The sequence below is a fragment of the Pyrus communis genome, chromosome 11 (assembly GCF_963583255.1).
Source record: "Pyrus communis chromosome 11, drPyrComm1.1, whole genome shotgun sequence".
In the NCBI taxonomy this organism is placed as follows: Eukaryota; Viridiplantae; Streptophyta; class Magnoliopsida; order Rosales; family Rosaceae; genus Pyrus; species Pyrus communis.
The window spans coordinates 15,122,656-15,145,267 of record NC_084813.1 but is presented as its reverse complement, the minus strand read 5'-3'; the positions used below and the strand labels follow the sequence as shown (position 1 = coordinate 15,145,267).

At 37.4% G+C, this 22,612-nt stretch overlaps 4 protein-coding genes across 4 annotated transcripts; 2 read left to right on the top strand and 2 right to left on the bottom strand.

Moving 5' to 3' along the window:
• Positions 1-865: 865 nt before the first annotated feature.
• Positions 866-1,339, bottom strand: LOC137709063 (uncharacterized). The gene has a single exon (XM_068448203.1). It carries the CDS (start codon positions 1,337-1,339, stop codon positions 866-868), a length of 474 nt encoding a protein of 157 aa, XP_068304304.1.
• An 8,042-nt stretch (positions 1,340-9,381) lies between these two features.
• On the top strand, positions 9,382-13,074 carry LOC137707639 (ubiquitin-conjugating enzyme E2 34-like). Its single transcript, XM_068446554.1, has 10 exons — positions 9,382-9,564; positions 10,006-10,137; positions 10,521-10,575; positions 10,885-10,923; positions 11,041-11,104; positions 11,239-11,300; positions 11,380-11,419; positions 11,565-11,592; positions 12,009-12,100; positions 12,539-13,074. The coding sequence occupies exons 2-10, from the start codon at positions 10,081-10,083 to the stop codon at positions 12,804-12,806; spliced, it is 705 nt and encodes a 234-aa protein (XP_068302655.1). The 5' UTR covers positions 9,382-9,564; positions 10,006-10,080; the 3' UTR covers positions 12,807-13,074.
• A 3,355-nt stretch (positions 13,075-16,429) lies between these two features.
• On the top strand, positions 16,430-17,146 carry LOC137709062 (uncharacterized). Its single transcript, XM_068448202.1, has 2 exons — positions 16,430-16,513; positions 16,754-17,146. Exons 1-2 carry the CDS (start codon positions 16,430-16,432, stop codon positions 17,144-17,146), a joined length of 477 nt encoding a protein of 158 aa, XP_068304303.1.
• A 1,091-nt stretch (positions 17,147-18,237) lies between these two features.
• LOC137709380 (RING-H2 finger protein ATL3-like) lies at positions 18,238-20,030 on the bottom strand. Its single transcript, XM_068448474.1, has one exon. It carries the CDS (start codon positions 19,881-19,883, stop codon positions 18,942-18,944), a length of 942 nt encoding a protein of 313 aa, XP_068304575.1. The 5' UTR covers positions 19,884-20,030; the 3' UTR covers positions 18,238-18,941.
• Between the last annotated feature and the right edge of the window lie 2,582 nt (positions 20,031-22,612).

The window sequence follows — 22,612 nt, the reverse complement described above, 5'->3', positions numbered from 1 at the left end:
ATAAAAAAATTTGTATTTATCGTTTCTCAAACAATTCTCATTTGGGATCTGATACGAGTGGGATCATGTGCTCAAACTTTGACTGATGCATGCTGCAGATTTTGTTGAAAAAAGATGATGATGTATTTGTTTTTGGTAATTGGGGTCATGTGATGAGGCACATGATTTTGATATTGATAGTAATATTAATTGTGTTTTGGGAAGCTAAAAGAGTGGTTATTATAATGTTAATAGTGATAAGGCAGTGGTACTAGAATTAGGACAGTATTGGATCTGAAGTGTTTAAACAATTTGGTAGAAGCTGACTAGAGAGTGAAGCAGTTGGTAGTTGGTGGCATACACAGCGCTGTGGGATTGAAGCGTCTCAATCTGCACCTTCTTGACCTATGCATGGTTGACACTTAAAAAAGCAGAGTTCATAAACCATGCAAAGCTGGCACCTTTTATGGAATCCGGATCCTCTTTGTGAAGTTCTCGGAGATCTATAAATCATATCCGTTCATCATACATCATATGGTTAGAAATTATTTTAAATATTTTTATTTAAAATTAAATACAAACAGGACTTGACAAAAAACTGACATCACGATGTACGATGAACGGACACAATTTATGGATCCCTAGGATCCTCACCAAAAAAGGATCCGGAGAGGATCTTGTTGACCTTGGGCCCATGGGTGGGTTTGTCGCCCATTACCACGGCCACTACGGCTTTTCGTCATTTATGGCGGCTAGAATTGGTCCCATGCGCTTCAGGCGGAGCGTTCGAGCCAATGGGTCGAGCTTGATGATTTCTCATCAAAAGCTGGTTCTGTTTTTTAGCAAGAAATATAATAGAAATCAAATCCAAAATTTTGGTGAACTTTTATGCCCTATATTGTTGTTGCATGACAATATTGGTGACATGGAAGGTCGAATATGTCTTCTCCAGGAGATTTGCATCTGTTAAGCCATCTTTACAGAACTTAAACAATGATTGGATTCTACAAACTTTAGAGTTGTATTCATTCACGAACTTAAATTCTTGGAAGCGTAAATGCTGCCAATCTTGCTTCACGCAAGTAAATGTCTTTCTAGTGATTAAAACGATTAACCAGAGGGTGCGTGGATCCTCCTCAGCGAGGTACTCGATTTGCAGTGCATCATTGATGTGTCTTTGAATGAAGATCATTGCAGTAGCTCTCTTAGTTTCGTCAACGGGGTTGTAGTTGGTAGGTTCCTCGATGGTGGCTCTAGTACCCTTTGTAGTAAGGTGGAGTTTCACGTCTTGAACCCACTTCAGGTAGTTTCTTCCAGATTCTTCCAAAGCGGTTAAATCAAGCTTGTTCAAGTTCAACATGTCCCTAAAACGGAGGGTACAACAAAACGTAGTTAGTCATATGGTAATCCATAGACATACATCGTAGAACATTCGAGTTCTATAGACATGTATTGGTTTAATTTAAGCATGAAAGCTACAGGTTTCATATGGTAAGTTTTGAATGAAACTTCGGGTTTCTAAGGCACTAAATATGAAACTATAAGTTCAATTTAGTTTTATGAACGATTAGTTCATAAAGGAGAGGTTCATGCAAGAACACAGAATGCAATATGCTAATTTAAGTGTAGTGGATTTGAGTTGCTTAGGGAACTCAAGTGTGAGAACTTCAGGACTACGAAAGGATGTCAATGGTTCAAAGCAGAAAAATAAATTATTGAATCGTTAATGTCCAAAAGTGATCTTCAGGTCAATAATTTTGGATTAATTATCAGATTAATGAACTGCTAGTCACTTTTAATTAATTCAATAGATCGGGACCAAATGGGATTGATCGTGGAAATAAAATAATGACAGACAGGTGATAGGAGCATATTTAGGCGACTTACTTAGCTTGTTTTCGTGCATCTATGTTGTTAATTCATAGTTGTTTTAGTAGTTTAAGCCATTTTCGTGTGTTTTTAGGTTCATATGGCTAAGGAAGCAAAAAGATGCATTTTGGAGCAAAATTGGGCTTGGAATGGATAGCATATGCTTGGAGCCAAAGTGTTGGACGAATTTGAAAGCCTTGTATGCACTTTGGACATAAAACAAAGGGCCTAGCCCAATCAAACAATCCTTTGAGCCATGCAAAACCTCTAACCCAATCAACAACCCTTAGCCACATGCATTCACACACACATGCACTTACTCTTTCATCATTGCACCACCATTCACACACACATGCACTTACTTTTTCATCATTGCACCACCAATTCAACACATGCATTTCCACCTTCCTACTTCATCATTTCAACCACATATTCACCCACATGCACTCTAATCATTCAACACATGCATTCACACACCAACAACCTAGCTCTTTTTCCATCATTATTTCATCCACATGCACTCTCAATCATAACAACCACATTCACTCTTAAACAATCACCCACTTATTCTCCCATTCCCCCTATAAAAACCCATGCATTCATACACAAAAAACACATCTCATTTTCATACACAACACATCACAAACACATCCAATCTTCCCTCATTGCCGTGAGCTACCATTCCCTTATAATCCAAACACCACTCCTCATCCATTTCCATAATTCCCCAATCCATTCAACACACCAACAACATCCCTTAGACCTTGTGCTACGACGAAGAGGAAGATAAGAGGGCCTAAACGTTCATACAATTCAAGTTTGAGTTGTTGGAATGTTTAGGTGTTTCTTTGATTCTCTTTGTTTTGGTACCATGAGGAACTTCCTCTCGGCTTCATTCCATTAGATACACTCTCCCATTTCTTAAAGGATTTCGACATCAGTTTTGCTTCAAGGGTTCTTTCTTCTTAATCCTATGTTCACTCATGTTATATATTTTTATGTCAAACCTTTTGTAAACATGAAGTGTAACTAATCTCTCTCTAGGGATTCGATGTAGCCTTGCAAGATTGCCATGTAGTTAATTCGGAATTCTCATTTAATCTATCTATTTCTTGTTTCATTCTCCGATTTAATTGTGACTTAGTGTGTTGATTTTAATGCTTGATCATCATTTGAATTAACCACAGGTTGTTTAGCCAAGATTAAAGCACACATCATGCATAATCTTGGTAGATATGTGAATGAATGAAGGGAATGTTTTGCAAACATCCTGCCGAGTGTTCCCTTTGGTTTTGTGAAAGTTTCTTGTGCACTACATAGTCTTGATTAGGAACCAAAGTTGCACATCACAATTAGGCTCATGATTAGAGACATTTGATCAAATCCACACATCATATGGCTGATCATATCTAAGTGAAACAAACCCAAGAAATAAGTAGAGGGATGAGTATAATCTGACTTAACAAGCATGGACTTGGCTTAGCAATGGTGAAATCGAATCTCTAGCTTCATCTCCATTTGTGCTATCTCTTTTTATTAGCTGTTGATTCATTCATTTTGTGTTTACTTCATTTCCTTATGCTTTAATTTACAATCTGTCATTTAGTTTAATCAAAACCTAAATCCCCCTTTACCTTATTGTTCAATTTAGTTAGAAATCAATTTAGTTTATGCTTTAAAGCATTTTGAGTCTTTGGTTTGTCTTAGTGTTTTAAAGTTTAGTTTTGCATTCTTTGAGTCTAGTATAGTGTTTTAGATTGTATTTTTAGCGTTTTTGAGTCAAATCCAAGTGATTAACAATCCCTCCTAATCCCCGGTCCAGAACGATCCCTACTTACATACTTACTACAATTGTCAAAAAGAGGGTTTAATTTGTGTGCGTATAATTCTCGCATCAACAGGTCATAATAGCTTCGGTTGGTGATAGGCCTATTGATAATTAAATTAGAATTAATTGGCGTAACCCAAAGCACCCCAAATAATATTTGGGTGTGACTTATAACGCAGGGAATGCCAAAAATTGGCATTGGGTTGAAAAAGAGAACGCGGCCTAGCCAAAAGAAAAAAAAGGCTGACGACGTTGCGAGGATAGGTCCTGTAGCACAGTTGCAAGCTAGTGGTCCTCGAGGAGGGTTGCAGGCCTCTGGGCTATGTGGTATGGGTAAGTCAAGCAGTAAGTGCTGCTGTTTTGGGCCAAAAACAGGGCACGGGTGTAGGTCCATCCTGTACTGGTCTGCGGGTTGGTGTGGGGAAGCCCAATCGAGGCTAGGGTCTACGTTTTTGGATCGTGAAGCCCAGCAGCATAAGCTTCTGTCAAGTTGGGCCAAAGTTGAGGTGAAGCTCAGCAAGCAACAAGCTGCTGTAGGCAGGCCTGAGCATAGAACATGAAAGGCTCAGCAGCTCTAGGTTGCTGGAGTTAGGCCAGGGACGCGCGAGATAAGACCAAGAAAGCATTCAGGCCTTCTCGGTTTGGGTTGGGGGCTTCAGGTCAGTAATTACCCTATCAGGCCTGGGGCCTGGGTTATTTGGCGTGAGCAGCAAAGCCCAAAGAGCTGTTGTCGTGTGGTCTAAGGCTTCAAACAACGTCATTCCCATGTGTGCTCCACGCGGATGGGCTGCAGGCCAACTGCAGTGGTTGGCGATGGTGCCTAGCGGCGACAAGCAGCAGCCATGCTGCATATTTCCTAGATTTTTCTTTTTTCGACTTTTCTAGGGTTTTGAAAACCTTAAATTGCTTCAAATTTATTTATATGCTTTGACTCACAAATTCCACATAGCAAAAAAATAATTGCATAATGCATGAAAAGTGTAGACACACACACACACACACGCACACACACACACCCACACACACATACTAGCCTTCATGCATACACTCGCACGAGTACAAAAGTCATTTTTTGGATCACGGCGTGCTACACGTGACTTACACGTTTTAAATGTATTTATATGCATAAATTGACAAAAGGAAAGTTAAATATTTGAAGTAAATGAATAATCTTAGATCATGCTAGAAGAAAACCCTCATAAACTAATTAAAGCAGCTGAATTCACATTATAAAATCGGTCTTTATAGAATTTACGTTAAGAATAGAGAAAATAATATTTAATAAGCAATTGATGGAATCACATTATTTCTAGCTCATTGTGAGGCTAAGCCCACCCCTTCCTCTTTAGTATAGATAATATCATTTGTTTAAAAAAAAAAAAAAAAAAAAAAAAAAAAACAATCATTTGATAACTAATTTAATCACAGAAAATAATATTTAATAAACAACTTATTGAATCATATTATTACTAGCTCATTGTAAGACTAAGCACACTCCCCTCTCCCTTAGTGTAGATAATATCATTTGTTAAGAAAAACAAAAATCATTTGACAACTAATATAATCATATTATTATCCGCATGCGAAATACTTTTTTTATAACTGGCATTACACGCCTCTTAAGATGTTTTAAACGCGTTTAAAAATAGAGAAATTGAATCACATTATTACTAGCATATTGTGATGTGCTAAATTTTTTTTTTTTTAACACAAAAAATTTAATTATTAAAAAACCACTATTAAAATGATGAAAATGCCCTTGCCTTATTTGATGCATTATTTTGGGATGCCTTTGAAGTTTTTTGTCTTGGGGGCATTTTTGTCCAAATAGTTTTGTTGAAGCTTGGTGACACCAAAAGCATTATTCACCTTTGTAACAATTATTTGACAACTAATTTAATCATATTATTATCCCCCTGCAAAATATCTTTTTTTATTAACTAACATTACACACCTCTTAAGATGCTTTGAACGTGTCTAAAAATAGAGAAATTGAATCACATTATTGCTAGCCTATTGTGTTCTAAAAGACGTTAAGCGCTAGTCAAGCGGCGAGCTGGGGCTTAGAGCCCGCTTGACTTGCACCTAGGCACCTAGGCAACTAGGCGGGGCTTAGGCGAACTAGGTGAATTTGAGTAAATTTATTATATTTCACATAAATAAGTGTATGTTTATACTTAAAATATATATAAACTATAAAATAGAATGACATATATATTATGAAGTATTGGAACATAATGAAAATATAGGGAACAAACATATAATGTGTGTTCATTTAAGTATTCAACAAATCTCTTACAATTTATTGAAAATAATAATATGCAAAATGAAATTTATCTATTTTCTGTCTATGTGAGTCACAACCTAGGCGGGTCTGCGCGGGCTAGACGGGTGCCTAGGCAATCTAGGCGGGTGCCTAGGCAGTCTAGGCGGGTACCTCAGTAGGTCTAGGCATCCCTTCTTAATTTTCAAACGTCTAGGCATTAATCGGGGCGATGATAAGTCACCTAACGCCTAGACGGGGCCTAGGGAAGGATTTTTAGAACAATGATTGTGAGGTACTAAATTTTGTAGACATTTCAAATATCTTACTTTATGGGGAGTGCTTTCATGCTTCGTGGACGTTTCAAATATCTTACTTTATTTAAAGCGTACTTGATTAATAGAAAACAAATAAAAACCTTTGAATTTTGTAGAAAAAAACCTCTGCCTATGATCCTTCAGTTCCTTAGCTTCTGGCAAGAGTGTGCTGATAACGTGTTGTAGGCCTATTTGAGTGAACTGTATTTAGGACTAGAGAGGGAGAATATTTAGGACTAGAGAGGGAGAAGGTTGGCGACAATTGAGAGATGAGAGATGAGAGATTTAATTGCGAGGTGTGCGTTATATCACCTGATTGTGCCTTTATTTATAGTAGTAGGATATGTTAAATCCTTACTCTTAGAGCAAGCCCAGCGTGGGCAATTGCTCAAGGTACGGGGGAGAGAAAAGGGGCCCGAGGCCCGATGGACTGGCTCCAGCGTTAGAGAGCCCGCGTGGAGGTGGAGGCCCAAGCTCTGGGCCCGTGGAGAATTGCCAGCCCGAGAGCTTGAGGCCTTGTGACGCCAGTGTTGACGTCAGCCTGGCGTCAGGCCTTTTTTAATTTTTTTTCCTGTCAGGCGCGTGCACCCCACTCGCGCGTGGGGGCGCGTCGTCGCCAAGAAATCAGAAAAAAAAAAATTTGCTTTTTCAGTGACCGTTGGGAAGCCATGTGGCTTCCCACGGTCCGTTTGATCTCAACGGATCTTTAATTTGGACTGTTCGATCTCAACGGTCAAAAAAAAAAAAAAGGTCTTATTTAATAACCACCGTTCGATCTGAGATCAACGATGGATATTAATATGCTTTATAAATAAAAAAATAAAAGAAAAAATAGTTTTAAAATTAAGAAAAGTTACCGTTGTGACACGTGGCACAATCTGGAGTGTTGGAATTCAAATTTTTTTATATCCAACGGCAGAGATTAATTAGTTGAATAAAAATTAAAAAACAATTGTAAAAAATTCAAAAAAATTCAAAAAAAAAATCGGAAATTGTTTTTACTTTTCTATAAATACCTTCTCATTATCATCTACCTTACACAACAATTTCATATTTTCTCAACTACTTTTAATCTCATTCCTTTCTTTGTCTCAAAGTTTCAATCCATTTTTTTCAACAAAATGACCACTGGTGCAGGTACGAATTTGTCGCTTCTTGAAGATGTTGCGTTGTGTACTAGCTGGGTTGAAGTTACTCATCTACTTGGTCTGCAGATACTCCATATGCAAACATCTGCAAGGCAGCAGTAATTTTTTGCTCAGGCAGTAGACCCATAGCACCAAAAGCATCATTCTTTTGCACAAAGTAAGAATCATGGTTGCAAACAGCAATCATGATTTTGTTGAACAAATGTCGTTCCATTCTAAAACGACGTCTAAAGTACGTATCAGGGAATGCACTATTAGGGACAAAATAATCATTCAAGAGTTCCATACCTCGTCGTTGCCTGCTTCTATCTAGGTTTCCGGAATGGCTGGGCATGCAGATCTGAGCGACAGCTTGGATGACTCGACGGGAATGTGTGGCTCTGCCCATTCTTACTTCGTCATCTCTCCTTCTACGCTCCTCATCCTCTTCCCTCTCATTTTTTGCCCCCTGGTGATTGAACATTGCTTCTGATTGGTTAAACAATTCTTCCTCTTCCTGATCGAGTTCCCACATCATCCTTGAGGAAGAAGAAGACATTGTAAGAAAGAAGTAGAAACTATGAATAATGATACAGATTTTTGTGAAGAAGGAAGCAGAAACTATGAATAATGATAGAGATCTTGAGAAAATTGGTGTGAGATTTGTGAGGATGGATGGTGGATTATATGGAGAATTCAGAAAGGATTAGTTTGTACATAATGCCACGTGGCATGCCGCCATTTGTTAAAAATCTGATGGAAATCTATCCTCAAAGATTGTAAATAGATTATGACACGTGGCGCGACGTGATTGGTTAATAATCTTATCAGAAATTCATCACCAATAATTGTATTTTCGGATAATGACACGTGGCATAACGAGTACGATTAAAAAATTTATCGGAAATCCATCCCCAATAATTGTCTTTTCGGATTTTATGACAAGTGGCGCAACGACAACAATTAAAAATCTTATTCAAAATTACAAATAAAATTATTTTGTGTTATTTAATAATACTTCGGATAATGACACGTGGCGCAACGACAACAATTAAAAATCTTATCCGATATTACAATTAAAATGATTTTGTATTATTTTATAAATAAATAAAATATTAATATTTTATTGCCTATTGCCAGGGCTATTGAAGTGTAACGGTGGAGATGCAAATGCTATTGCCAGGGATATTACTGTTCATTAAGGGTAGTTACTGTTCATCAGGTGGATTGAATAGTGCATAGCCTGGGGGGAGGGCTCTAACGTTGGAGTTGCTCTTATAGAATTACAACTCTAATAGAATAATAACTACTAAAATGAATATTCAAAGATGTCCTTAGATACACTAGGATTTACATAATCACATTCATATTCTAAATATAACTGCAACAAATAATATAATATAATTGAATTTTAAGGGCAAGTTACTAAATAACACCCTATGCGTTTTTCATGTTCCACACCTTTAAATTTTTTGAAACAAACCATACCTTTAAGTTAACTCCATTTTAATCCCCACCATATGCATCGCATGTGTCATTCTCCTATTTCGTATTAAAAAACATGTCTCCCAGTTCATGTTGAATAAACTTGTCATAACAAATGTCTCTCATGTTTGATTCATATAAATTATAGTGATAAATACTAAGTTTTCGTGGCTAGTTTCAATATAATGACGTACCTTTGTTATAATATTATTAGTGTATTATAAAAGATCATTATAACATTACGTAATAATGTAACATTAAAGCTACCAACTGTTAAATTCCATCGAACTGGAGTTTCTTTAACTCAAAATAAAAATAAAAATAAAATTCACCAAAAAAATGAAAAGCCCAATCAAAAAAATCACACGCATCACATTCATTTACAAAACTACCCTTACAAAGCAACCTACCGACCTCATTCGCTGTAGGGAGGATCTGGGATATAGTAGTCATTTGAACTTGATCGGTAGAGTTGTGGTCCCTATGCTATAGCCTATCAAAGGGTAGGAGTTGTGACTGCGGGGACTGACTCAACAAATAACGACTTTGAAAAACACCGTTTTAACTGGGAAACCGCTGGATACGACGTCGTAGGTCGGCTTCTCTCGGCTGCGATTCGTAAAATCTCAAGTAGCAATTGTCATTGGACGTGCGATCGCGGTCTCCTGCTTATCCCCCAATCGCCGATCTCCTCAGGTTTGCCCCAAATTTTGGTCCCTTCTGATTCCGATCTGTGTTCTTCAATTATGCTGTTTATTTTTCTTTTTCTTTTTAGTTTGTAATTTTCGATATTTCGAATTTTAAACGCATAATTTTTTGTTTGATTTAATTTGAAGGTTTGAAGTTTTGGCAGTTGAAATTAGGGTTAGGTTCGTTGTTCGTGTAATTTGGCTAATAGAGGGTGAAATTGCAATTGAAGTTGGCGAATTTTTTTTGGGATTTTTGTTTAAAACCCTAAATTGGAAATGAATCTTGAAATTGAATTAACAGACTTGTTTATTTAACTGATTCAGTAATTTTTAATGTGTGTTTCTTTCTGGGAATTGTTCTAATTTAATACATTGTTAGTTTAATATGTAGTGTTTGATTATTTTACAAGAATCTAACTATTTGTGTTACTTTCTTTTATTTTATCAGAGGACTGGTACTAATTATTTGGAACCAAAGGAGCTAAGTACTGAATAGTGCTTTATTTATTACGTTTTCCGTGAGATGGCAGAGAAATCATGTATCAAGCGCCTCCAGAAAGAATATAGAGCACTCTGCAAAGTACAACTTCTTTTGTTCATCTGAACTTGTTTTCAGCTTTCATTTGTATTCTGTTCATTGCACTGAATTTTATCTTCTGTTCTCTTTCATATGTTCTTTGTGGTTTTATCTAGCTTTATTTTACCGGGGTATAAATTTTGATGTTTCACTGCAATGTCAGTATATGGTTAGTTTCTGGATCTTATTGTGTTAAGGGTTTTGGCCTCTCTCCATGTTTTGTTCCATTATTGAACAGATTGATTAATGTTGTTTTTCTTGCTAAATTTGATAACTGTAACAAATATACGTGCATTAGTTAAAGAAATGATGTATCCTTTTTGCTATCTTGGAACTTTGTTATCTTACTCTGGGTGGTGTTAAAAGTTTTATTTTCGGATGTGTAGGAACCAGTTTCTCATATCGTGGCTCGTCCTCACCCAAATGATATTCTTGAATGGCGTAAGTTTATTTACACAGTTTTCATACTTTTGGGTATTTTATCTTTTTATTGGTTATGTCAAGTTCATGAGTGACTACTGCCATGAGAGGTTAATGTGCCACCATACTCATGGTCGTGTTTTAATTTCCGGAAGTGCAGAATGCTAAGTGAAACATGGAAAGCCTGTTTGCTGTCTAATTAACTCCTTTCCATAATCCTTTGCGTCTATAGTATTTCTACCTGCGTTGGTAGGGTATCTATATGATAGTGTAACTTGTTTCTTTTTAGTTCAGGATTTTAATGCTTATTGCTTATTTTTTATGCTTCAGACTACGTTTTGGAGGGAAGTGAAGGAACACCTTTTGCAGGTTTGTCTTGAACTCCCCACTGCCATTGTATTTTGATATGTTGTTTTGGGTTCTTAGCATAAATAATTTATGATATCAATGCTTGCGTATTTTTTTAATTTTCTCTACTCATTGTAGGTGGATATTACTATGGAAAGATCAAGTTTCCTCCAGAGTACCCATTTAAACCGCCTGGAATCAGGTATCTACTTTTTGGATGCCAAACTTCTCCTGAAATGTTATTTGTGAATATTTATGACATATTTCGTCCTGTTTACTTTATAAGTTTATATTGTTGATTCTAATTGCGTCTTATGCTTTCCTTGCTGTCTGCAGCATGACTACCCCAAATGGAAGATTCATGACTCAAAAGAAAATTTGTTTATCTATGAGTGATTGTAAGTTTTGTGTGGTTCTTTTAGAAGAGAGTATTTTTTATGTATTTTTAGTAATGGACTTCATGTGGTACATTCGCAGTTCATCCTGAAAGTTGGAATCCAATGTGGTCCGTGTCAAGGTTAGACACATCTGGGTTTATTAGAAACTTGTTTTGTTATGTTACATGTTTTTGTACGCTTTCTCTTTGTTAGCAATTCGCAATTACGTATATAATACTTGTGGTAAGTTGTAATTTCACTAACATCCATTCTTTAAATATGCAGCATACTCACGGGGCTTCTTTCATTTATGGTGAGTCCCTTATGGCTCTTTGACATGCTAATTTATTTTTCGCCTTGTTGTTGTTGTTGTTCCTTTTTGTTTGGTTTTTTTTAGGCCTATCTGGGAACTTTTTTTTGATGTGCCATCAGATTCTCCTAATGAATAAGTTGCTTAATGAAACTACTAACTTATTGATGCTATCCTAGTAGAATCTTAACTTGTTTGGAAGTACGGGTAGCCGTATCTTTAGTAAAATGAAATGTGCTAATTTATGGCCCTCCTGCTGTATTCAGTAGTTCAAGTAAATCATTTTATGTTGAACATGGTTTATTTAATTATTTTAAAATCCAATTTTCTTAGACTTAATAGTTACTTTGGTTGGAAATGTCACATCATTTTGTTATTTTTAAAGCATCTAATGCTTCGATATATCCTTTTTCACGCAGATGGACACCAGTCCTACTACTGGCAGTGTGAACACTACTGTTGCTGAGAAGAAACGTCTGGCAAAAGCTTCTCTTGCATTTAACTCTAAGAAGTAAGTTAACTGGATCAGCTACAGCTTGTTTTATAGTCTCTATTTTCAGATTATTTAAGCCACACTGAGGGCTAAAGTAAAATAACGTTCGAATATGTTTGTGGTTGAGTGGCCCATGCCTGTTTTATGTCCATCTGCATTTGCATTGGTTAATACCACTTGCCAATTGTGTTGTTTGTACTTCTGTTCAAAATTTGCTTGAATTAGGTGAGTTGAGAATACTAGGTGTCAAATCAGTTTGCTCAGACAACTATTGTTTGTGTAGAATGTATATATCGTCCCTAGTAGACCACATCAGATTTTTTTTTTCTTAGTAAAGAACATTGTTCAGAACCATCAAGGGTGTTGCTGATCACGGAACCCTTGTGTTTCACCCCCCTTGTATCTGATTCTCTTTCAATCTTTACTGTACTGTCTGACAATTTTCTGTTGAAACAGTGTAACATTCCAGAAAATCTTTCCCGAGTATGTGGAGAAGTATAACCAGCAGCAGCAGCTTACTACAGAGCAGGTGTCGTCTGATCCGTCTCAAGAAAATTTGAGGCCCTTGTTGAAGAAGGTTGATGATTCAACAGGAGGTATGAAAAGAGTGGATGCCTTAAAGGAGGTGGGGAATAAGAAAAGGCAGTCAGTCCCAACCTGGATGATGGTTTTGCTGATTTCGGTCTTTGGCGTTGTAATGGCGCTGCCGCTACTTCAACTTTAATATCTTACGTCCCGAGTAGAAAATTTATTGGGGTACGTGGACATAAAAGCTGTTGCGAGTCGAGGGACTTGTTTAAAATACTCGTTTTAGGGTTTTGTCTCTGTATCTAATATAATTTTGTATAGGAGGTTGAAACTTAAGGTCAGTTGAATCTGTTGGCTGATGTTTTTCCTTCTATGTCAATGTTTGGTCCTTGTTTGCCTGCCAGTGTTCAAACATGACATGCTTGTGATGTTATTTCAACTTCTGTTGAGTGGAGTTTTGGTTAGATCTTTTGGTTGCTACTCTCATTCATGCGCACTCACACAAGTTTTTAGCTCGGATTTAGGTTGAGGGACCAAGGCTACAATCGACTTAAAAGTTAAACGATCATAGCTACGATTTACTCTTTCTTCTACTCAATGCATAAATAATAGTATTGTTACACAACTAATATATGTGTTGTATTAAGTTGCATCAAATTATTCTCGAATTAGATCAGCCTTAATTCATAATTTTTTTTTCTTCATGGCCTAAAGTCAGACTTTGGTGCATCGATGAAGTTGGTGTTTCAAGAGGTTCGTAATAGGGTGGAGGATCAATTTAATGGGTGGGTTGAGCAATTTTTATTCCAAGCAGGAAAACTAGTCCTTATTAAAAGTGTGGCTTCGGCACTTGCAGACCATGCAATGTCGTGCTTCAAGCTCCCAGTGAATTTGGCCAAAGAAATTGAGAGCATGATCGCAAGTTTTCTTTTAACCTTGCGATGTTGGCAAAAATTGGTTGGCGAATTCTTGGTGAACCGGAGTCTCTTCTTGCCCAAATTTTGAAAGCCAAATATTTTCCGAATTCTTCGTTCATGGATGCTCCTAGGGTCGTTGCACATCATGGGGATCGGAAGGGCATTTTGCAATGGTGGAAAATTCTAAGTCGTGTTGGGAAGAGTAGTGCTATTCATATCATATTTTTATACCACATTTCTATACTACCTTAGGTAACATCTGATATGGACAATCATTTCATTTAAAAAATTTGCAAAACCTAATGAAAAGAATGAAAAAGACTTCTCGTATACCACAATCATCATTTAATTAACTAGTTTTTCTTAATTATTAGTTTATTAAATAATGAACTAAATTTAAAAATATGATTAATTCAAATGATGTGGCTGTCCACATCAAATACCACCTAAAGTGGTATAAAAATGTGGTACAAAAATATAGTATGAATAGTATTACTCAGTTGGAATGGAAGGAGTGTGAAAATTAAACAAGACACGTGGCTGCCAACTCCATGGACGTTTAAGCCCATCTCTTGCCATGACGAGATGCCGGAAAAGGCAGTGGATACTAATACTGGTACGTGGAGAAGGAGTGTGGTTGAACGTTGCTTTGGCCAGGATGAAGCTTGTCAGATTTTGATCATGCCGTTAAGGGTTGATTTAGTATTGCTATGCTTTGAAAAAAACTGTTTTGTTGTGCTATGAGAATAAGCTCATTTTTGCTGCTTCACGTTTTCATCTTTTTTTATCCAAAACTGTGAAAATAAGTTGTTTTTAAGTGTTTGAGCTCAATTTTTTTTATATTCACTTTTTATAAAAGCACCTCAGTATCAAACCAGTACTAAGTATATTTGGGTCTGAACGGGGTATAAGGTTGCACAAGAACTAAGTAACACAAATATGACATATAGCATAGAACTTGTTAACTTTGATTTTGCATAAACGTTAAAAAGCGTTCGGAGATTTTAGCTCAGCCACACAATTAGTCAACTATAATAATTTAATGTTAAATTCGTCATTCACAAGAGTCGAACCTAAAATATTTCACTTAAAAATGAAATGAAAGATCACTATAACTTAATATTAACTTAATTCCCCCGTTTAATGAAAGATGTTATAAATAATCAATTAAAGTACAAATGCCACCTCATAAAAGGAGGAAGAAAATTTTTGTAGGGCACTACGGGCTGGTTTGGTATTGCTGTGCTTTGAAAAAAAACTGCTTCTGCTGTGCTGTGAGAATAAGCAGCTGTGAAATAAAGCAGTAGAGTGTTTGGTAAACTTTTTTGTAAAAGTGCTTTTGAAAAAAAAAAAAAGCAGTATTAGAGTATTTGGTAAACTTTTATGTAAAACAGATATGAAAAAAAGCCGGTTTTTCAAAGCTGGGTTTTGCAGCTTCTTGTTTTTGGCTTTTTTTCACCCAAAACTGTGAAAAAAAACTGAAGCTGAGTGTTTACCAAACACAAAAACAGCTCACAGCTTTTTTTTATATCAGTTTTTTTCAGAATCATCTCAGTACCAAACCAGGTCTACATCAATGGCTTTGAAGCATCATTAAAAATATGATAAACTGTCATTTGACATGTTAATCTAGTGACACTCGATTTGTACTCGGTCTCACTCTACTCTACTTGAAAGAATAATTGAGATATAGTAAGTTCGATGCTAAGTTGGAAAAATCCCTTATTTCTTAATTGTTTATGTTCTGTCTGTGGGCTAGCAGAACTGAAGCTCCTTGCTGCACGCCAGAGTTGCACGCTTTACCTTTTCCCTCCTAAAACTTTTGCCCAAAATAAATCCTCAAATTCGCACCACCCCCCCTCTCCTCTCCCCGGGGGGCCCGGAAACCTGCTACGCGTTTGTCGGCATTGTGCGTGAATCACGACTCAGTCCCCATGACAAAAAGGTACGGTTCATTATTTTTATAGGCAGTGTTACTACTTTAATTTAAACAATTAAAACGAAAATGAGTGAGTTTGAATTCAGGACACTATTAGTTGTAGCGGAAGGCGAAAACCAAACCAGGGCTATACACCACTTGCGGGGTTGAGAGTTGATTAATTAATTACACGGTGTATTATGAAGAATAAATTTTAAATTATATTTGTAAATTAAATGATTCAGTAATAATAAGAAGTAAACACGTTAATCAATGGTTAATAATAATCTAATCATCAACAACATCATCATTGAGTACAAATTTAGTCTCAATGACATCACTCTTAAATATATGATGACATGGGACCATTAGAAGCACTGTAATGAATCATATGATGGTGATTAGAGGACTGTCGTGGCAAAACCACCGATTGATTTTTTTTTTCCAAAAAAAAAAGAAAAAGATAGAGGGTCATTAAATAGTGGTTAACACTAATTAGGGTTTGCCAGCTGAAACTTTGCCTTTAAAGTGATTATCTGTTTGATACGTTTTGACTTATCAAGTGAGCCGGTTTAAGCATCTTTTGATCAATGCTTTCTGTGGTGCCTTCTCAAGTCTGAACACTGCCATTTCAACCACCATTTCAGAAGTTCAAAATTTTCTGGGTTTTTTTAAACCAGAATATTTTGATGTGGGTTTTCCTGTAAAAGGGTGGTTGGATTTTGCCTTTTTTGATCAATGTTTGTTAGTAGAAATGGACCACTTCAATGTAGTTTCATAGCTTTCTGCTTGATTGATTGCTCTTCTTCAACTGAAAGGTAGCAAAAGAGTTGAGAATTTCATTTCATTTTCTTATCTTTATAAATCTTTTTTTTTTTCTAAGCAAAGCAATATTCGCAGAAGAGGAATTCCAACCCAAGACCTCGGCTGCAGGAGTAAACGCTTTCTAACTATCTTTTTGTTTTTCATTTTAGTTAGACAAGTATGAAGAAATCTCCTATGCATCCAAAATATGAGATGGATCATGATCACAGCAATGGATTCGATCCTCATACCAACTTTTATCAGGTTAGGTTATTAACTGGTTAGCATTGAAACGTTGAGTCTCGTAATATTGACATTTTGGGCATTCACCTTTGAAGGACATAAATTTAAAAACTACTGTCGTTTTAGCCATTGTAGCGTACAGGGTTTGATTTGAAATCTAAAGCGTGTCACTTTCTTGCTGGAGAACAGTTTTGTATTCAATATAAAAAATGTTCTATTTACTAATTTCATCTGGTTTTAATTAATTCTTAATTCGATCAGTTTTTGGAAGAAGCCAAGCACTATGTAGTAGAAGGAGACTTCCAGGCACCATCAGAAGAAGGTGCAGAGAGAAGATTGGGACAAGAGAAGAAGAAGAAATCATGGAAAAAGTTTCTGTTTCCGTGGTTGAAAGGAGAGAAACTGAACAAAACTACTCCAAAACCAGCAACCGTATCTCATATTTCTAATGCGAAGCGGACTAATGTTTCCGGTCCAGTGTATGGCACCGGCAAGGCTACGGATGGCAAGCACCGCGGTCCAATGTCGGGGCCTATTGCCAGTCTCTTCAACCCCACAAAGAGAGAAGACAATGCAATGCCTTATATGTGCCTTGACAAGAATGGCAGCCCTCAAGTTGGAAAAACTTATGGGCCAGTTTATTTGGTGACATAAATTTTCATGAAGAAGTTGGGGAATAGAAAATTGAAATTGTTAACCTTTCTGCTCCATGAAGCATTTGAACGTATGGATTCTGCATTGGCTGTGATGGAAATGCAGTTGGATCATCAAATGGAAGAAAACCGGGAATTCAAGCCGTCTTGGTTGCTTGGAATCATCCAAGGATGGAAAAAGCTGCTGAGAGATTGTTCTTTAGGTGTAATGTTATAGTGTTTCATTTGTGAGAACGCTGTAAAATAGGACTTAGAATACTTAACAACCAAGTCGATTTAACATTCTATATATGCATTCCTTTTCTTAGCCTTTGTAAGTGATCAAAGGAAGCAATTAAGAAGTGACGTTTGATGATTTATGCTCTCGCACCTTGTGCTTATCTCTCGCCTCATGTCATGTGTCAGTGGAAGTCAGGGGAGAGATAGGCACGAGGGGATACACACCCGTTTGCACGTAAGTTTGTATCACTCGGGAAAGCGTCTTTAGTGTTATATTTCATTCAATCTTCAACTGCATCCTCATTATTTATGTATTCTTCATCCTCAGCAGTTAAAAGTGAAATATTTTTTGCAGGAAAGCCAAATCATAGTTTCCTTCTTTTTTTTTTTTTTTTTTAAGTTAACTTTGGGAGGGAAACTATGTACTTGCCCAACGGAGCTTCATGTACAATAATCTGCTTCTGCTAAAGGACATAAAGTGTCTGAGGTTATTCAACTTGCCTTCATGTGATAGAGGAATGGTATGGCAAATGAGGGCTTTTAATACATCTGAAATGATGCTTACTTCATACGTGTGCACCTGTTAATTTGTTAAGACACAAAGAGCCTCGTCATCCCAAAAACGAGGGAGAAATGGTATGTCATTGAGGCTCGGTTGTATATCTACAACGTGATGAAAGAAATAGACACAAAGGAATATCACATGATTAGAGAGAGAAAAACAAAGAGATACATGAGCGTTTACAATGCCGATTCTCTCCGGAATGCAAGAAAATATGTAACCGATTACAAGAAAGATTATCTCCGAACATGTATCCCTCTTGTACTTTACAAGAAGGAACCATTTAGGATGATTTGCAGGTACAACTTGCATCACACAACCTAAGGTCCTAAACTACACATGGATCACAAGCCATTCTAGCATTTGTTTGGTCTCAAAAACTGAAAGCATAATAACAACACAAAATGTTGTTTAATGATTACAGAAGCCTTAGAAGTGGTTAGAAAAGGCAGTTAAAACACATAACAAGAGAGATGATATTGGATTCTCACTAATCTGGAAAATTTTATGGAATTAAAAGAGAAACTTCCTCTCAGGAATAAGACACTCTTCTACACCTCCGGAACACCATGTAAGAAAGTTAAAACACATGACATTGTTATTAGTGGTTCAAAACGCCACCTTGTTAGCCCCGGGTGTAGGTGAGTCCTGTCCCTCAGGAACAACCAAACAATAGAAAGTTAAGAACTTCAATTGCTGTTTCATTTCCTTTCTTCTTCATAGAATCATAGGTTAAAAAAACCAAAGTGTTTTAAGGCATAATTAAGAAAATTGAGCCCACATTATTCTGTTTTTAAAGTAACTAAGCGATACATATATTTTACAACTTTTTTGAGATCTCAAGATCCATCTCTTCAAGAATAAAAGAACAATTACCAATTAAAATCCCCATAGAAATTCCTTATGTCTTCATCTCCATAAGAACCCTAAACCAAAATTCTCAGGGTTGCAAAAGATTGCACATCTAAGACTTTCCTTATCAAATTATGTGCAAACATTAAATCTAGCTTCTTTTCTAACTCTGCCCTCCTCCTCTCCCTCCTCCTTGTTCAACGTCCACAGAACAAGGACTGCAGGGACTAATCCTCCTATCCCTGCTCAACAGCCTCTTCAGTGATCTCAACCGCGTCAGCACCGGTGACTTCAAGTCCTCCTCTCCGGCGAACCTGTTACTTGAAGGCGAAGGCGAAGGCGAAGCAGATGGTGTCTCGCTTGGTATATCAATGACCAACATCCCATCCGGCCTATTACTTGCAGATGACAAAGATGATGGAGATGGGCTGGGTTGTGAAGAAGGGCCTTCTTCCTCCAAACCCGAACCCGGTCCGGAGCTCACCCGGCTCTGGTTCCCCCAGAACAACACATTTGTTGGGAAAATCGGAGCCTCAATCGAAAACCCAGATGCCAAATTCTCAGCTGGTGATTGAATTTCAACACCACCAGCACTCTCTTCCAATGCAGAAGAACTAGAACCGACAGAGCTCTGAGGAGCAACAGGGTTTCTACAGAGTGGACACGTGGAGTGAGACTGAAACCACATGTCGATACAATCGACATGGAATCCATGGCTGCATTTCGGGAGCAGCCTTGCTTTCTCGCCGTGGACGAGCTCGGAGAGACAAACCGCGCATTCGAGACCGTCTTTGAAGTCATCGGAAGGAAACACTACTAATGGTAAGGACCTGAGGACTAAAGGGTCGAGCCCTTTCCGCACTGCGGCAACTGGATCCTGCCCGGGAGCGAAAACGAAGCGGCGGCGACGGCGTCGGGACTGGCCGCGAACTGACGAGGTGAGGTCGTCGTCTGCCGGCCACAAGTACCATTTGGCGTAGAGGTGGAGGCAGAGGACGAAGACGACTACCAGAAAGAGAACCAACACGGCGATCATCATGATTTTTCCGGTGAGTTCTACGGCGTTCGAGTCGTCCAGTGTTCGACGCAAAGCGGAGTCTCCCATTGTTTCTGTTTGAACCTAAAGGTGAGAGCTTTACTTGAAAAATTGAAGAAATTGAAGAAGGGTACTGAGATTCTAAAGAAATGAGGAGAACCCAGATGAGAAATATTTGTGTTTTGCTTGGAATTCAATTTTCTATGAATCAGGGGCTTAAATATGTGACGCGAGAGAGAGAGATAGAGAGGGAGAGAGAGAGAGAGAATTGAAGAGGCAAAATGGGAAAGGAGGTTGGACTTGGTCTATGGGAGGACTAGGACGGAAGAAGTATCTTTGTTCTGAAACTCGCGAAAGCGACGTAGTTGGAGAGAGAGAGAGAGAGAGAGAGAGAGAGAGAGAGAGACAGTTGCATTTGTAATTTACCTCTACTTTTCAGGTTTCAGGATGACTCAGAAGACTTGACTTTTTAGTGGGGAAGACTGGACGGCGAGAAAATATGGAAGACGACCGCAACCTATCCATTGGGTCCAAATACGAGAACAGACAGTAGAAAGAAAGGGAGAAGGATGCTCGCCGGATCTTGGGATCTTAGGGATCTCATGATCATGATTGTATATCGTGCAGTTAAAAATTATTACAAAATTTAAAATTTAAATTAAATAGAAATTGTACCTAACAAAAAATAAGCGTACGATGTACAATAAATAATCACGATCACGGAATTCCTAGGATTCCTAAAAAAAAGTTCCGATGTTCATTTTCCGAAAGAAAGGACCAACTTCGAACCCCACCTCTCGACTCAATGTCAATTTCTCAGTGCTTTCCACCTCTCTGACGCCATTTCTGGCACTTTCTCACTTTGAGACTTCATTTTTCCGGAGAAGGATTTTTACCCGTCCTATTACCCCATCTTCTTCCATTTCCTCGTCTTACACTCTTCTTTTTATCTTTTGTCTATATAAAAAATTTTAAATAAGATATAGACGTAACGTAATCGTAACTATTTAAATAGAAGTGGATAAAAGAGGAGAGAGATTAAAAAATGAGAGAATCCTACTCCCATTGTTTCACTTTCAAGTTAAAATAAGGGGAACTTTAACAAAAAACTATCGGTATTGTTCACTTTAACAAAAAAATCACATTTTTACACTAAAATGTCAATCCTTATTGTTAAAACTCAAAGTTTTTAAATCATTTTCATTAGTTTTCTTTAAAATAAACCCTTGCAGACTTGTACTGACAAAGAACTTTCATGCAACGAGGATATCGTCACAATATGTAAGTTTCTTCTTTAATCACTATTAGGAGACTTGGTTGTGACATCACATCTCTCATGTTTTTTAGCATAAATAAATTAAAATGGCGTCAGATTTGCAACAGAGGACTTATTTTTCATTCACAACAAGTATTAACTTTTCATGTCATACTAAGGCCATCTCCAACCGAAGGGTTCAGAGGGCCGAAAATAGTCCGATAACTATCTCCAAACGAGGGCCAGGCCAAAGAGCTCTTGGGCCCCACTAGACAAAAAAGGGCCAAAAGGCCAACCGGCTGGCCCAAATGAATCAGCCAACTAGTTGGGGCTGGGCCACAAAATTTAAACACAAGGGCTAGCTGACGTCAATTACCGTTGGATTTGAATTTTTTTTTTTTTTTGGGCCAAATTTTTTTTAAAAAAAATTCTCATTTTTTCCTATAAATATCTAAGCCATTCTTACACCATTTTGTCACATAATTTTCACCATTCCTTCACCATTTCAATTCTCACATTTTCTTACCTCTTCCAATAATCTTTCCTTCAATTTTTTCAATAATTTTTAAATGCCCTCATCTGCAATGAAAGATAGGGTTTGGACCTGAAAAGAAGATGAACCTCTTTGCAGGGCTTATAGATGGGTCTTGGAAGATAGTGTGAGGGGGAGTTCTCAAACAAGTGAAGGTGTTTGGACTTGTGTGTCCAAAAAATACTATGAGTTCTACGAAGGCACCACTCCACCAAATACCCGAAACCACAAAAGTTGTTCTTCAAGATGGAAGAAACATCTTCATCCAAGTTTGAATAAATGGCATCAAGCACTGTTAGCAACCACAAGTAGACATGAAAGCGGCGCCAATTACTACGACAAAGTAAGTGTTTTCATAATTTATTTTAAATATTTAATTATATTACATTTAATTTCATAAATTAATTTCCTTTAATTTTTGTAATTATATTTTCTGGGTACGCTGAGCGGAGGAATTGTATATGGATGGCAGCTCCAAACCTTTTCAGTTTCACGGTTGTTGGGAACTTTGTAAAGGGTGGGTGTTATTTGAAGATCCACCTCAACATAGAGTAGCTTCTACGCCGGTGTTTGGAACTCAATCCTCATCTATAGATGGGGATGAAGATGGATCTCCTACCATTCAACAAACAAGAATAAAAATCCGTCTTCAGGTGAAGGTTCCATACATAGGGCTATGGTACGAAACAAGGCAGGTTGAAGGAAAAGGGTATGGCAAATGATGATTACGCCGCTCAACGGGAAGTGGTGGCCTCAGTGCAATTAATGGCGAAGCAAAATTGGACCAAACAAATACAGAATAGATGGGTGATAGGAATATGCAAAGGAACACTTCGGATTACAGTCCAATGAGTAAGGCCTATTTTGATATAAATATTAAAAATAAAAAAAATAAAAAATAAAAAAAGAGGAAAATTATGGTCTGGCGACAGTTGTTTACCTCCGACTATACTTGTGACAGCCCGTCCCGAATTTTTCGTACTGTAGAGGTAAAATGATGGTTTTGCCCCT

What these genes read in the sequence shown, in the direction of transcription:
- LOC137709063 (XM_068448203.1), bottom strand. Translation starts at nt 1,339, where the DNA reads ATGTTGAACTTGAACAAGCTTGATTTAACCGCTTTGGAAGAATCTGGA.
- LOC137707639 (XM_068446554.1), top strand. Translation starts at nt 10,081, where the DNA reads ATGGCAGAGAAATCATGTATCAAGCGCCTCCAGAAAGAATATAGAGCA. An exon ending in AAATGATATTCTTGAATGGC is followed by an intron (nt 10,576 to 10,884) that starts GTAAGTTTATTT and finishes TTTATGCTTCAG; the next exon opens with ACTACGTTTTGGAGGGAAGT. An exon ending in CTTGCATTTAACTCTAAGAA is followed by an intron (nt 12,101 to 12,538) that starts GTAAGTTAACTG and finishes CTGTTGAAACAG; the next exon opens with TGTAACATTCCAGAAAATCT.
- LOC137709062 (XM_068448202.1), top strand. Translation starts at nt 16,430, where the DNA reads ATGAAGAAATCTCCTATGCATCCAAAATATGAGATGGATCATGATCAC. An exon ending in CTCATACCAACTTTTATCAG is followed by an intron (nt 16,514 to 16,753) that starts GTTAGGTTATTA and finishes TAATTCGATCAG; the next exon opens with TTTTTGGAAGAAGCCAAGCA.
- LOC137709380 (XM_068448474.1), bottom strand. Translation starts at nt 19,883, where the DNA reads ATGGGAGACTCCGCTTTGCGTCGAACACTGGACGACTCGAACGCCGTA.